Source organism: Hyperoodon ampullatus (assembly GCF_949752795.1).
Source record: "Hyperoodon ampullatus genome assembly, chromosome: 10".
Taxonomy (NCBI): domain Eukaryota; kingdom Metazoa; phylum Chordata; class Mammalia; order Artiodactyla; family Ziphiidae; genus Hyperoodon; species Hyperoodon ampullatus.
Window position 1 is genome coordinate 84,748,676 of NC_136923.1, and position 12,644 is coordinate 84,761,319.

General features: G+C 43.1%; 2 protein-coding genes across 2 annotated transcripts; both read right to left on the reverse strand.

The window, feature by feature from the left end:
* Positions 1 to 3,693: 3,693 nt before the first annotated feature.
* Positions 3,694 to 4,005, reverse strand: LOC307059153 (histone H4; the record flags this gene model as incomplete). Its single annotated transcript, XM_079712895.1, has 1 exon — positions 3,694 to 4,005. One exon carries the CDS (start codon positions 4,003 to 4,005, stop codon positions 3,694 to 3,696), a length of 312 nt encoding a protein of 103 aa, XP_079569021.1.
* A 3,757-nt stretch (positions 4,006 to 7,762) lies between these two features.
* LOC307059633 (histone H3.1) lies at positions 7,763 to 8,173 on the reverse strand (the record flags this gene model as incomplete). The annotated part of the gene is made up of 1 exon (XM_079713744.1): positions 7,763 to 8,173. One exon carries the CDS (start codon positions 8,171 to 8,173, stop codon positions 7,763 to 7,765), a length of 411 nt encoding a protein of 136 aa, XP_079569870.1.
* Positions 8,174 to 12,644: the final 4,471 nt, after the last annotated feature.

A 12,644-nucleotide genomic window follows, 5' to 3' on the forward strand; every position in this document is an offset into this window, starting at 1 on the left:
TCGTATATAAGCACTTAGGCTTAACTGCTTTTTGGGTCTTCATTTTCCTGTGAAGACTCCCATGTACATGTAAAAAGATTAAATAAAATTTGTATGCTTTTCTCATGTTAATCTGTCTTATATCAACTTAATTCTCAGGCCCAGCTAGAGACCCTAAAAAGGTAGAGGAAAGTTTTGTTTCTCTTATACAGCTTTCTAATCCCTATAGTGGCCTGACAGGTCTCTCTATCTGCATTATTCCCAATCTACAATCACTCCCTCCCACTGCAGAAATCTGAGTGAGTTGCAAATTTCATCATGCCATGTAGGAAAAAAGAGAGAGAGAGAGAGAGAGAGAGAGATTCAGAGGCTGGACAGCCTAACATTTATTCCAGGCCTGATAGTGCCACCAAGAGGGGCAGACAGCTATTGAGGATCTCCCTGGAATAAAATGCTGCACTCGCACCTTCTCTCTCTCCCCCGCTTCTCCTCCTCCTCCTCCTCCTCCCTCTCCACCTCGATGCCTTCTCCTCCTTTCTCCTTCCCCTCCCCCTTCCTCTCCTTCTCCTTCTTCTTCTCCTTCTTCACTTTGTGTCAGAGTTTGTGAAGAGTCTGGGATCTTATCCTACTTACAAGATAATAAGATAACCTGTAAGTCTTTCATGACTGCTGGCAGTAGACACAACACTTGTAGGTCAGAGACGAGATTTTATTACAGCACAGCACAGCAAGCAGCAATTTTGCATTGGATCCCCTTGTCCACCAGGTCCCACAGGGATGACCTGGAGGGGCCCATGTGGATACTGAACACACAGTGGGTTTGCATCACAGCGAGGGTACAGCTTGGGGGATTGAACTGAGTGTACTAAGCAAATCTGCTCTTTGTCTGGGGACAGCCACTACCCCATTCTTTAAGGTTCCTCAACCCTGATAAATGGCATTCTTGGCACACCCAGTAAGAACCCTCAGGGCCCGTGGCAGATTGCCTCTGCCAACGCTGGGTTCAAAGGCTACACAATAAGGGTGTAATTGTGTTTTTCCCCAAGTTAGTGTATCCTTGAATATTCAGTCTATGCACTGATATATGAGTGACACCAGGAAAGAAGAAAGCTTAGTCCTAACTTCCAGTAATTTATAGCTTGGTTGAACCAGAAAGTTAAACAAAAACAATTAGAAAAATAATAATAAAAGATAGACTATATTCAAGTAGGAACACTTATGGTCAGAAATTTCATTTTTAGAGCCCTTTGCAGGCAAGGGAACGATGAGGATATGAGGAAGAAGGTCATATTGTAACCGAAAGTACGGTCTGGCTGCTCGCTGCTCAGAAGCCAATAAAGAGGCAAGGTTGGTGGAAAGGAAAGTTTGCTTTATTTTGGATGCCAGCAACTGGGGCGGGGGGAGGGGGAGGGCGAACGCCTGTCCAAAGGCTGACTTCTCACTGACAATCAGTGAGCAAGAGCTTTTCCAGGCTGAGGGAGGGTGCTACATGCAGAAACAGTACAGTCAGCCCTCACAGTCATCTTGAAATTGGTCATGTGGTGGTCTGACCAGCATCATCTTGATTATTAAGTACAGTTAGTCTTTACTTCCAGGGTCAGTTTGTTCCCATTTCTTTGAGGCCATTTCTCGGATTTGTGACAGCTTATATCGTGGCTGCAGTCTGGTCATCATGTAGTTAACTTCTTCCACCTGGCAGGGGTTTCAGTGCCTACAAGGCAGCTCACAGGATGTGGCTCAGAACATTAACTATAGCCCTTGAGGAGGAACTAAAGGTCCTTGACTTTGCTTAAGGACTAAACTATTATTATTTGGTCTTCTTTAACAGGTTTCCTTTGTTTCTGTATTTTCTCACTTCTCTGATTAAACTTATTCCTTGGCTAAAGTCTGTCCACAGACAAAAGTCAGGCTGAGGACATGGGGGGCATAGACCATACTGTCCTGCTCCGTTTCAATATGACAGCCGGGCCCAGAAGGAGTAGCAGGTATTTGGCTGAGGAAAGAGCAGGGGAGAGTGAGGGGAGAGGAGGCAGGTGTAAGGGGGATTCACTGTTATTGAAGAGTGCTCAGTTCTGCGAAGGACTGAGTATACGTTAAGTTACGTCTAAGTATATGTTAGACTCAGAGACTAGAGATAAACGTGTGCTGAACACAGAGAGGATGGGATTGAAGGACCAAGTAGGCACCACACATTCATTAGCACATAAAATTCTCAGTATCTATGAGGCATCTCATACTTGATATCTTTCTTTTTTTAAAGGGCTTCAAATACTTGGCTTTTTATTTATTTGTTTATTTATTTATTTTTGGCTGTGTTCGGTCTTCATTTCTGTGCGAGGGCTTTCTCTAGTTGTGGCAAGCGGGGGCCACTCTTCATCGCGGTGCGCGGGCCTCTCACTATCTTGGCCTCTCTTGTTGCGGAGCACAGGCTCCAGATGCGCAGGCTCAGTAGTTGTGGCTCACGGGCCTAGTTGCTCTGTGGCATGTGGGATCTTCCCAGACCAGGGCTCAAATCCGTGTCCCCTGCATTAGCAGGCAGATTCTCAACCACTGCGCCACCGGGGAAGCCCCATACTTGATATCTTAAGTCAGCCACCCACTTGACCTCTGCCCATAGGATGCAGATAAAACCCATTGGTGAGTGACAACTATAGACCAAGCAAATATACCCCTGGATCTGTTTAATAGAGCAACTGTGTGTGATTGGCCCAGCTACCTTCCACCTGCTCAGTCCCCTTGTTCAACTTAACTCTGGTCCTCAGAAGCCCATCATCAGGAAGGAAGGCTGATGTGGCAGAGAGCAAAGGAGATTATATGAACATTGTGTAAATAACAGGATTCATCTAGCGAGGACCTTCCACCTGTTTGTCTTATCCTAAGTATGCTGTGCTGTCCATCTATTTCCCCATGCTTTTTGCAACGTGGTTTAAATTGATTAAAATTTCTAAGCATTTTAATTTAGTCTGTGAGCCTTTCTGCCCTGTGACCTCTGGGAAAGTTGCCTGGTAGTGTGCTTGGAGGTGAAGGGTGGCAGAATATGCCACCCTAAAATATGCCACTTTGGTTTGAGTTATTTTGAGCTAAAGGCACTTGAAAAACAGCAGGTGCAAAAGAGCACTCTGACCTCCTATTTTCCTTCTAAAAACAGGAAATCAAACTCCCATATGGAAGATTCCCTCCCTGTACCAGGAAGAAAATAGCATTCTTATCACCAGATAGGAAGCTTAAAGCAGAGAGAACTCTGCATTGTTAAACTAGCCCTTATCTTCCTAGTTCCTTTTCTACCATTAACTATCCTAGCCCAATCTCCTTTGTCTTGTCACATTTTCATAATTTAGTTTAATTTAGTATATAAGCCATGTAAGAGCTGTACTCTAGTGTCTGTGGACACCCCAAATATTTATTTCTACTCAAAGAATCCATGACCATTTACTTACCAGCTGCGTGGCCACATTTAGCCACTAGCCACCTGTTGGTCCTCAGTTAATCTATACATCAGGAACAGCGACAGTAACACCTCCAGCATTGTGAAAACACCTTAGGGACTGAAGACCGAACTATGCCTAAGCAACATTTTTGTGCTTCATTTCTCCCATCTGTACCAAACTACCCTCAGACCACCAAATGGTAAGTGTGAGCTCTTTCATAGAAAGGGTAGGTGGCCCTGAAAAGGGCCTTTAACTTTGCTACAGAAAAACCTTACAAAGCTCAATCTTAGCCGCCGAAGCCATAGAGAGTGCGTCCCTGGCGCTTGAGCGCATAGACTACGTCCATGGCGGTAACAGTCTTGCGCTTGGCGTGCTCGGTGTAGGTGACAGCGTCCCGTATTACGTTTTCCAGGAACACCTTCAGCACCCCGCGGGTCTCTTCGTAGATGAGACCAGAGATGCGCTTCACACCGCCACGCCGGGCCAGACGGCGAATGGCGGGCTTGGTGATGCCCTGGATGTTATCGCGCAGAACCTTGCGGTGACGCTTAGCGCCCCCTTTTCCCAGGCCTTTCCCGCCCTTGCCCCGTCCAGACATATCAGAGAAATACTAAGCACAGCGGCTGAGATAGCCTAACGCTAGCAACCTGCAGCCCGTTATGTAGCGATTGTGCGGACCTTTGTGAAAACTGAGACCAGAAAGGCGGGAAACAGTACTGAGTCCCCGCCCCTTGCTTCTAAGACCTGAAGTGAACAAGGGCTAGGGCGTTTTACTGATATTCAGAACATAAGAATCTTTAAACAGAAGCATCAAACGTATACACAAAGGGAATCGCCTCGTTTAAGTATGTTTGTATGTGTTTAAAGATTTATCCATTCCATATATTCTTGGATCTTTGCCACTGGCCTTTAAGCCCAAATTCCCCAAACAAAGGAATTTATAAATACATTGACAAGCAACCACGCCAGGCTTTGGGTTTGGAATCCATAAGCAAGCTGCTCTCAAACTGTATTATTGGGCATGTTTACTAATCTATCTGAGATTCAGTGGCCTTATCCATAAAATAGGATCAATACTATTGATAATGGAGTTATTGTACACAAAATAGCGTCTAGCTCGTGAGCAATAAATTTCTATCGCCCTGGGCTTTGTTCTTAAAAACAAAGTATTTATAATACAGACAGGCCTAAGGCACATGGAAAGATTTCAAAACATTTCTAATATAACACCAGTTTGTACAGTATGCTTTCACTTATACAGATTAAGCATATAAATTTGAACAATGAAGGATTGCAGAGGAAAAGAATGTAAATTGTCAGGGACTAATAATACCCTGTTCTTATATAGAGGACAGAGGGTGGAGGGGTGATTGTCCTTTACTGTGGTTGGTGCATGGAATTCATGCAAAGCTATCATAAACGCCAATGTTAGGCAAAGAGATTTTATGCAAGTGCCAGAAGTAAAAATGTGATCTTTCCTAGATTTTTATATTATTTTAAAAAAATTGTTGAGCACTATGATTTAAATGATGTCCTTGGAATAAATAGAATGTTCAAAATAATAGATTATTTTTACTTCACACTGTGATATACCAAGCACACTGTCCTAAGAGCTGAGCAGTAGCTCAACCAATTACCCCATCAGTAAATTTGAGATTACAAATATCAAATTTCAAAACTCAATTTACTTTTGAGGTAGTGGCAGCAATAGCTAAAAAATCACACACCAACATAAACGAACCAAACTGCTGTTCAATGGACATGTCATCACTAGAACAGCCAGAAGAAAGGAAAACACTGCTATTTATTCAAAAACAAACCAAAACACACCAAAAAAAACCACATTAATTTGTTAAACAAGCCTTGGAATCCAAAGCAATACACAGTAGCAACTGCTAAAGAAAGGTCACAGCTTTTTTTACGTTGTTATTTTGAAATAACTAAATTCACAAAAAGTTGCTCCAATAGTACCTAGAGTTCCTTGAACCCAGTTTCGCCTAATGGTGAAATCTTATTATATTATAATATCAAAGCCAGGTAATTGACATTGGCAAAGTACTTTTAACTATCCTACAGGCCTTATTCAGCTCTCACCAATTTTTCCATGCACCCGTTTGTGTGTGTGTGTGTGTGTGTGTGTGTGTGTGTATAGCCCTGTGCAATTTTATGTGTCACTACCATCTCAACGCTGACACAAAACTTTTCCATCATCACCAACGAACTCTTTAATGTAACACTTTTATATCCACATCCACTCACTTCTCCCCTGTCCTGGGGCAATCACTAATCTGTTATCCACCTCTAGAATTGCCATTTTGAGAATGTTATATACATGGAATAATACAAAATGCAACATTTTGAGACTGGCTTTTTTCACTAAGCATTACCCATCTAGGCAGTTGCATGTATCAATAGCCTCCCTTTTTATTGCTGAGTAGGTTTGCATTGCATGGGGTATGAGAATTTATTTAAACATTCATCAGTTGAAAGATATTAAGTTGTTTCTAATTTATAAATAAAGTTGTTATGGACTTTCATGCACAAGACTTTTGTTGTTTTTCCCCAGCTGCCCCCCCCACCCCCAGTTTTGGTTTGATTTCTGTATTTCCTGCATTCCACCTGAAAATTACATTTTTTTAAATGGCAGAAGTGCTGCGATGATGACTGGGAGCGTAATAAGCCTTTCCACAGTCACATAGAAAACACACTGCATTGCCATTGTCACTTGCAGTTTTGCTTCAAGGTTCAAAAACATTGCACTGAGCTCTTCCCACTGTTTCTGAAGTGTGACTTCCGGTTTCTGTAGCTGAGGATTTGCTCCAGTAACAGTCTGCAACGTTTGTTAAATAAACTGTTGGTGTCCAGTGTCTTTGGTTCCTGCCGTGGGACGTGTGTTCTCACTTTTCTGCAGAGCTATTCACTTAGCTCCTGAAGAGCCCCCAGTGTTGCCTAATCACCCCCACCCCGACCGGGAGTAAACCCAGGAATAAGGCTGGGCGTTCCCACTGCCAATGTCTGTAAAACCTGACTGAATCCACAAACCTGGCATTGCTGTAGGGTTTGTCCTAGGATTCTGCATTTGTTAGAGGAAAGTTGGGAGCTGTTGTCTCATTGGCTCTTTGAGGATGGATAATAGGTGATTATGGCAAAGCCTAAGTTCTGCCTTAGTGACTATATCATGTTTCTCAGGCAGGGTGCAGACACATTCTGCACAATCTGAGTTTTCAGTTATATGCTGCAACAACCTATAAATTCCTGATGTGCTGAACATACTTATTAGTTCAGGCCCCAGATTTGGTGCACTAGTGCTCTGCCCAACTGCATCACTCACAGCACTGCTGCCCACTCTGCCGGTGGTGCTGCTGGAAGTTGAACTCTGGAAATCCCATGGAACCCATGTTTTGGGTACCAGGTCTCTATTTTCAGTACAGAAAGTATGACGACCTTTACCAGAGGATGTATTGCTCAGTACAGAAGCAAATAAGTTAACACCAAACTGCTCTCCAGTAGTACTCAGCCTGGGTCCTTGAACATGTTCATGTTCATGTGCACACACATGTGTAAGTGTGTGCATGCCACATAAAGCATCCCTGCATGCTTTCCAGGTTGCTCAAGGACCCACCCTTTTTCTCATACCTGACGTCATCCCTGGACTTCTTGTATCAGGGAGAGGGAAATTTGAATTATTTTGTCTGCTCTAATAATTAAATTGACATAGATTAACGGGGGAAAAAACAATTTGTACGCACAGAGGTCATTCAGAAATGAGACCACCGAAGTAACCAAAGCAGACTATATATATATATTTACATTAAGTATATATATGCCATATATATATATATATATATATATACACACACACACACACACACACACACACATATATATGGCTTGTACTTGGGGTAGCAGACAAATGAAGTTTGCTTATACAGCTTCCTTAGCATTGAATTCCCAAATTCTATTAAGGATACTTTCTATTCTCATACTGGTATAAGGATATCTTCACATGGGAGGTTTATTTCTCTTTTAGGGGTTAAGAGGATAAAAATATTTATATATCACCTATTTTCCCCTGGCTGTTTCTCAAATAACTTTAAGGATTACAGAGGAATAGTTTCAGGACTCAATGTCCTGTTCTTATATGGAAGACAGAGTGTGCAGGGGTGACTGTCTTTCCTGGGGCTGGTACATGGAATACTTGGGGGAGAAGGGAGTTCTGTCCTCCTGCAGCCTTGCCTTGGTGGGGGCCGGGGGGATTTTCTACTCCCTTGTGATACAGTTCCTCAAAGTGAAATTATAGGTGGCTCTGAAAAGAGCCTTTGGGTTTTAAGTTGGCACATGTTGGCAATAATAATTTATGCCCTCTCCCCGCGGATGCGGCGGGCGAGCTGGATGTCCTTGGGCATGATGGTGACGCGCTTGGCGTGGATGGCACACAGGTTGGTGTCCTCGAAGAGCCCCACCAGGTAGGCCTCGCACGCCTCCTGCAGCGCCATCACGGCCGAGCTCTGGAAACGCAGGTCGGTCTTGAAGTCCTGCGCGATCTCGCGCACCAGGCGCTGGAACGGCAGCTTGCGGATCAGCAGCTCCGTGGACTTCTGGTAGCGGCGGATCTCGCGCAGGGCCACCGTGCCGGGCCGGTAGCGGTGCGGCTTCTTCACGCCGCCCGTGGCCGGCGCGCTCTTGCGGGCCGCCTTGGTAGCCAGCTGCTTGCGCGGCGCCTTGCCGCCGGTCGACTTACGAGCAGTTTGCTTTGTACGCGCCATCACTTATCTGCAAAATAAAGGGACTAAACTGGAAGATTTGCTTCTATATTTATACAGGGACAGAATCACTCTGATTGGATTGTGGGCAATTCCTGTTAGTCATCCGCTGCTAAATTCCGGAAGTGCTCCGAGCGATTTAGGATTGGTTTATCCATTAGGGGCAAGTTTGGGATTGGTGAATTTCAATTAGCAGACATCTTCCCGGCCCCTTAAAAAAAAAAATTTTTTTTTCCGAGTTGTTTTATCGATAATACCCACACACTCAAGTATTGTCCAAAAACACATTACTCATTTAATATTCTTCAACTTTTTTCCTGTTTGGATATACACAATAGAATGTGTTCGGAAAAGTTTAGACTTTAGACACCCGCTATTTTCTGCAGTTAACCCGTTTTCATCGTATCTTAGTCCCAGGCCTTCCCTCTATTTAAAAATCCATCGTCTAAGCATCTCATGAATCCTATTCCACATTGACCGTAAACATCTAGTTCACTGTAACATGCTCTTCTAGGAAATACTGTTAAGATGAAAGGAATTTTGTATTATTCAGGGGACACGCAGCAAAATCCCAATATCCTGGAATCCCTGGATCTTTAGTGTCGTGTCTGACTCAAAACTGGTAATTTGGCTCTGTTGTTTGGTTTTGATGCATTTAAAATGTCACCCTGGGTCTAACGGTGAGAGCCGTCATGAAAAGCTTTGCAATGTGGAACCTTAAAGAAGATGGCGGCGATCGAGTCTTTCTTGATAACACTGCAATGGGCCGGCATTTCGGGACTCCTTCCGAGGGTCCCAAAGTGTCCCGAACAAACCCGAAAGAGCTGCGGTCAGGACTGGACTGGGCTAGATAACAGGATTTCCTTACCTGGTTTCCGCATCCAAACGCGAAGACTTTCATTTAATTAAAAAGAAATTGATTTTTTTGGTGCGTGAATGAATTTATAGTCTCATAACAGTGTTGTAAATCAACCTATAGGAATATACAAACGTGTTCGTTTTTGATCCAATAAAAAAGGGAGTTTTTGAACCCTAGTTTACATACTAGTAATCTATTGGTCAGCTTTTGTCCAATCAAAGTTTAGCTTTGTGAGTGTTCGTTTGTATATCCTTGATATAAATAGTCGCGATGTTCCTTTTGTTCTCGTTCGTGTGTGTGTGTGTGTGTGTGTGTGTGTGTGTGTGTGCGTGCGCGTGCGCGTGCGCGTGCGCGTGCGCGCGCTGTACGCGGGCCTCTCACTGCCGCGGCCTCTCCCGTTGCGGAACACGGGCTCCGGACGCGCAGGCCCAAAGCCACGGCTCACGGGCCCAGCCGCTCCGCGGCATGTGGGATCTTTCCAGACCGGGGCACGAACCCGTGTTCCCTGCATCGGTAGGCGGACTCTCAACCACTGCGCCCTGTTGTCGTTCTTTTAATGCCCCAATTTTGCTTACTTTGTTTACCATTCTAGAGCCGGCTAACTCTGTCCCAACTCATAAAACGGCTCCAAAAAGGTAGTGACTCAGGTTCAGAAGAAAAATGGCAAGAAACGCAAGTGCGGCCATAAGGAGAGCTCTTCTATCTTTATCTATGTAAAGTGCTGAAGTAGGTCCACTCGGACCCCGGCATCTCGTCCAAGGCCATGGGCATCATGAACTCGTTCGTCAATAACATCTTTGCATCGCGGGCGAGGCGTCGCTCCTGGAGCGTTAAAACAAGCACTTGTCCATCACATTCAGGGAGATTCAGAAGACCGTGGGCCTGCTGCTGCCCGGGGTGCTGGCCAAGCACGCCGTGTCCGAGGGCACCAAGGTTGTCACCAAGTACACCAGCTCCAAGTAAATTTTTCTATGCCTCTAGCACTTCTCAATGGTTCTTTTTAGAGCCACTCATTTTTGCATATTGAGAGCTATAATATCAAGATTTGTCAGTATTTTAAAAACATGTTTTTTTTCTTTTGTTTTTTTACAGTCATTCTTTAAAGTGCAGGAAACAGTATTGCAGTATGAGAGGTTTATTTGAATTTTTGTTCTTCAGTGCAGCAAAGAATTTGAAATGTGTGTTGTAGGAACCAGTAGAAAGTTCTACTATTCTGGGTTTTGTGTTTTTATTTCTTAAAATCTTTAAATTGTTCTTGTAGCCAGTCATTGCTTAGATTGAAAATTTTATAGTGAGTATCTGTGGACTTAAAGTTGTGTGATGCTAGTACCTGTATTTGGGTTCCTTCTTTTAAATATAATGCCCATGTTACAACAAAATAGTTTTGTGTGCTTCACAAATATTAACTCATGAGAAGGTGTTCATACTTTACAAAGGCTCAGAATCTCAGTTATACAGTATATACTGGACTAGGCCTGGGGTATTTACTGGAACCTCAGAGTTTAATCTCAACTACAAGTATACTCTTTCAAAGGTGAATTTTCAAATTTGCATTAAAAAGAAAAGATTTTCACTTTATTTTGTCTTGAGGCTATTATTGATATAATCAACCCTACATGGTGCTGAAGTGGGGTCTGAAATCCTCAATTTGACTAATTTTTCTTTTATATTTCATTTTTGTATTCCTTGCCTTCAGTCAGTGTTAGGTTCTGTATTCATTTACACAAGAGGAAAGAAAAAAAAAGAAGAAACAAAACACAGGAGTAAGAGAAGATGTACAAGTGCAGGGAGAAGAGAGAATATGGAATGAAATGTACAGTTTCCCTGAGTTAATATTTTGATAGTTTCTGTATTGCTGAAAGCAAAATGGCTTTGATAAATTGCTTTTAGTACTTTTCACGGCTTATAGAGTTGCTATTTGGGCGGCCAGCAAGACAATACCAATGCATGTGCCAGGTCAGTATTGGGTGTGTGAGTAGAGGTTCACATAGTTGTGAAACAATGTTGTTCACATTAAAGTTTTTTTTTTTTTTTTAAATGTAGGTCTTCCCTTAGATAAAGATTGCAGTTTCAGTTCATCATATCTGTTATTTTTGATGACATGGATTGATGAAGATGCCAAATGTGTTGGCTGTCTATTGCTGCATAACAGATTGCCTTGAAATTTCTAGCTTCAGACAACACACATGTATTATCTCACAGATTCTGTGGGTCTGGGCAGGGTTTAGCTGGATCCTCTGTGAGGATGCTATTGAGGTGTTATGCAGGACTGAGGTCTCTTGGATGTTTGGGGAAATATCCGCTTCCAAACTAATTTACTGATTGGTTCTTTGTAGTTTAAGACTGAGGGTCTTATTTTCTTGTTGGCTGTTGGCTTGAAGCCCTTATGGGCTGTTAGTTGAAGGCCTCCCTCAGTTCCTAAATAGCCCTGTGAGTTTCTTGTCATTTGGGCCTGACAACAGGGATACTTGATTCATCAAAACCAGCATGTAAGAGTCAAGGATGTTACAATCCTAGATAACATAGTCATATACACTAAATTTTTTACATCCTGTCACCTATGGTCACCTGGTTTGATGGTTAAAAGCAAGTCATAGGTCACATCCACACTCAAGGGACTTGATCACACAAGAGTGAACCTCAAGAGGGGAAATCCTGGGGGCCACCTTAAGAGACCATCACAGAATCCAACAGGACCAAAAGACAGTTAACTAAAAATTGTTCCTTCTTTCCCAAGCCCCTCCCCACACCCCTGCCGCCACAGTACTGGGATTGGTTCAGATGTCCTGCAGGCAGGAAACCTATGTAAGGAAAAGGCACCCAATACCTTGAAGTCCTTTTAAACAGGCCTCTGCCAGTGACTTTCTTTTGAAGCCAAGACACAGAAAAATTTGTTCATTTATTACTATGGGGACTTCTTTCCCCTTTTCCTTTGCAAATACTGACATGAGAAAACCTTTGGTGTGGCAGAGTCCCAGCACAGGGCTAGTTGTCCATGTAGCTCGGTTTCTGACATTAAAGTTGAGAAAGGAAATCAGAGGGTTCTTGAGATGAATTAAATTTGTTGCTTTATTACAGACTACCAGGGAATAGATTTGAAAAGGCAGGAGAGAAATCCCAAATTCTTTGTAGATTAAAAAACATCTGGTAATTAGTTTATATAATCCAAATATAAATGCTTTTAAGGGAGAGAAGAAACGGCCCATGTGCCACCTGGGCCTCCTCATGGGTGCCCTCACTCTCTACAGTTCAGTCTTAGCTTCTTTCATTATACCTCTTCCCTTGAGTCGCCCTACTAGGGGCTGAATATTTAAAATTTACCAAAGTTTTGAGTGAGATCTGAGCAGGCCAATAAGGCATTACCTATATTTGTCCCCCAACACTATTCATAGCTTACTGTCAAAACAGTAATTCTGTATTTTGGAAAATCTAATAAATTAGTAAAATCTTAAAGTTCACTGGTTCATTTTGCAAGACCGAGAATTCCTAAGAATCAGAAGTGCTATTCAAACAATGTGGGACGCCTAAGGGTTCTACACTGGAAAAGCCATCGTGTGGCATTAAAGCTGCAGCACGGTGTAAACGTTTGATGCACTCAAACCTAAGCAAACATGA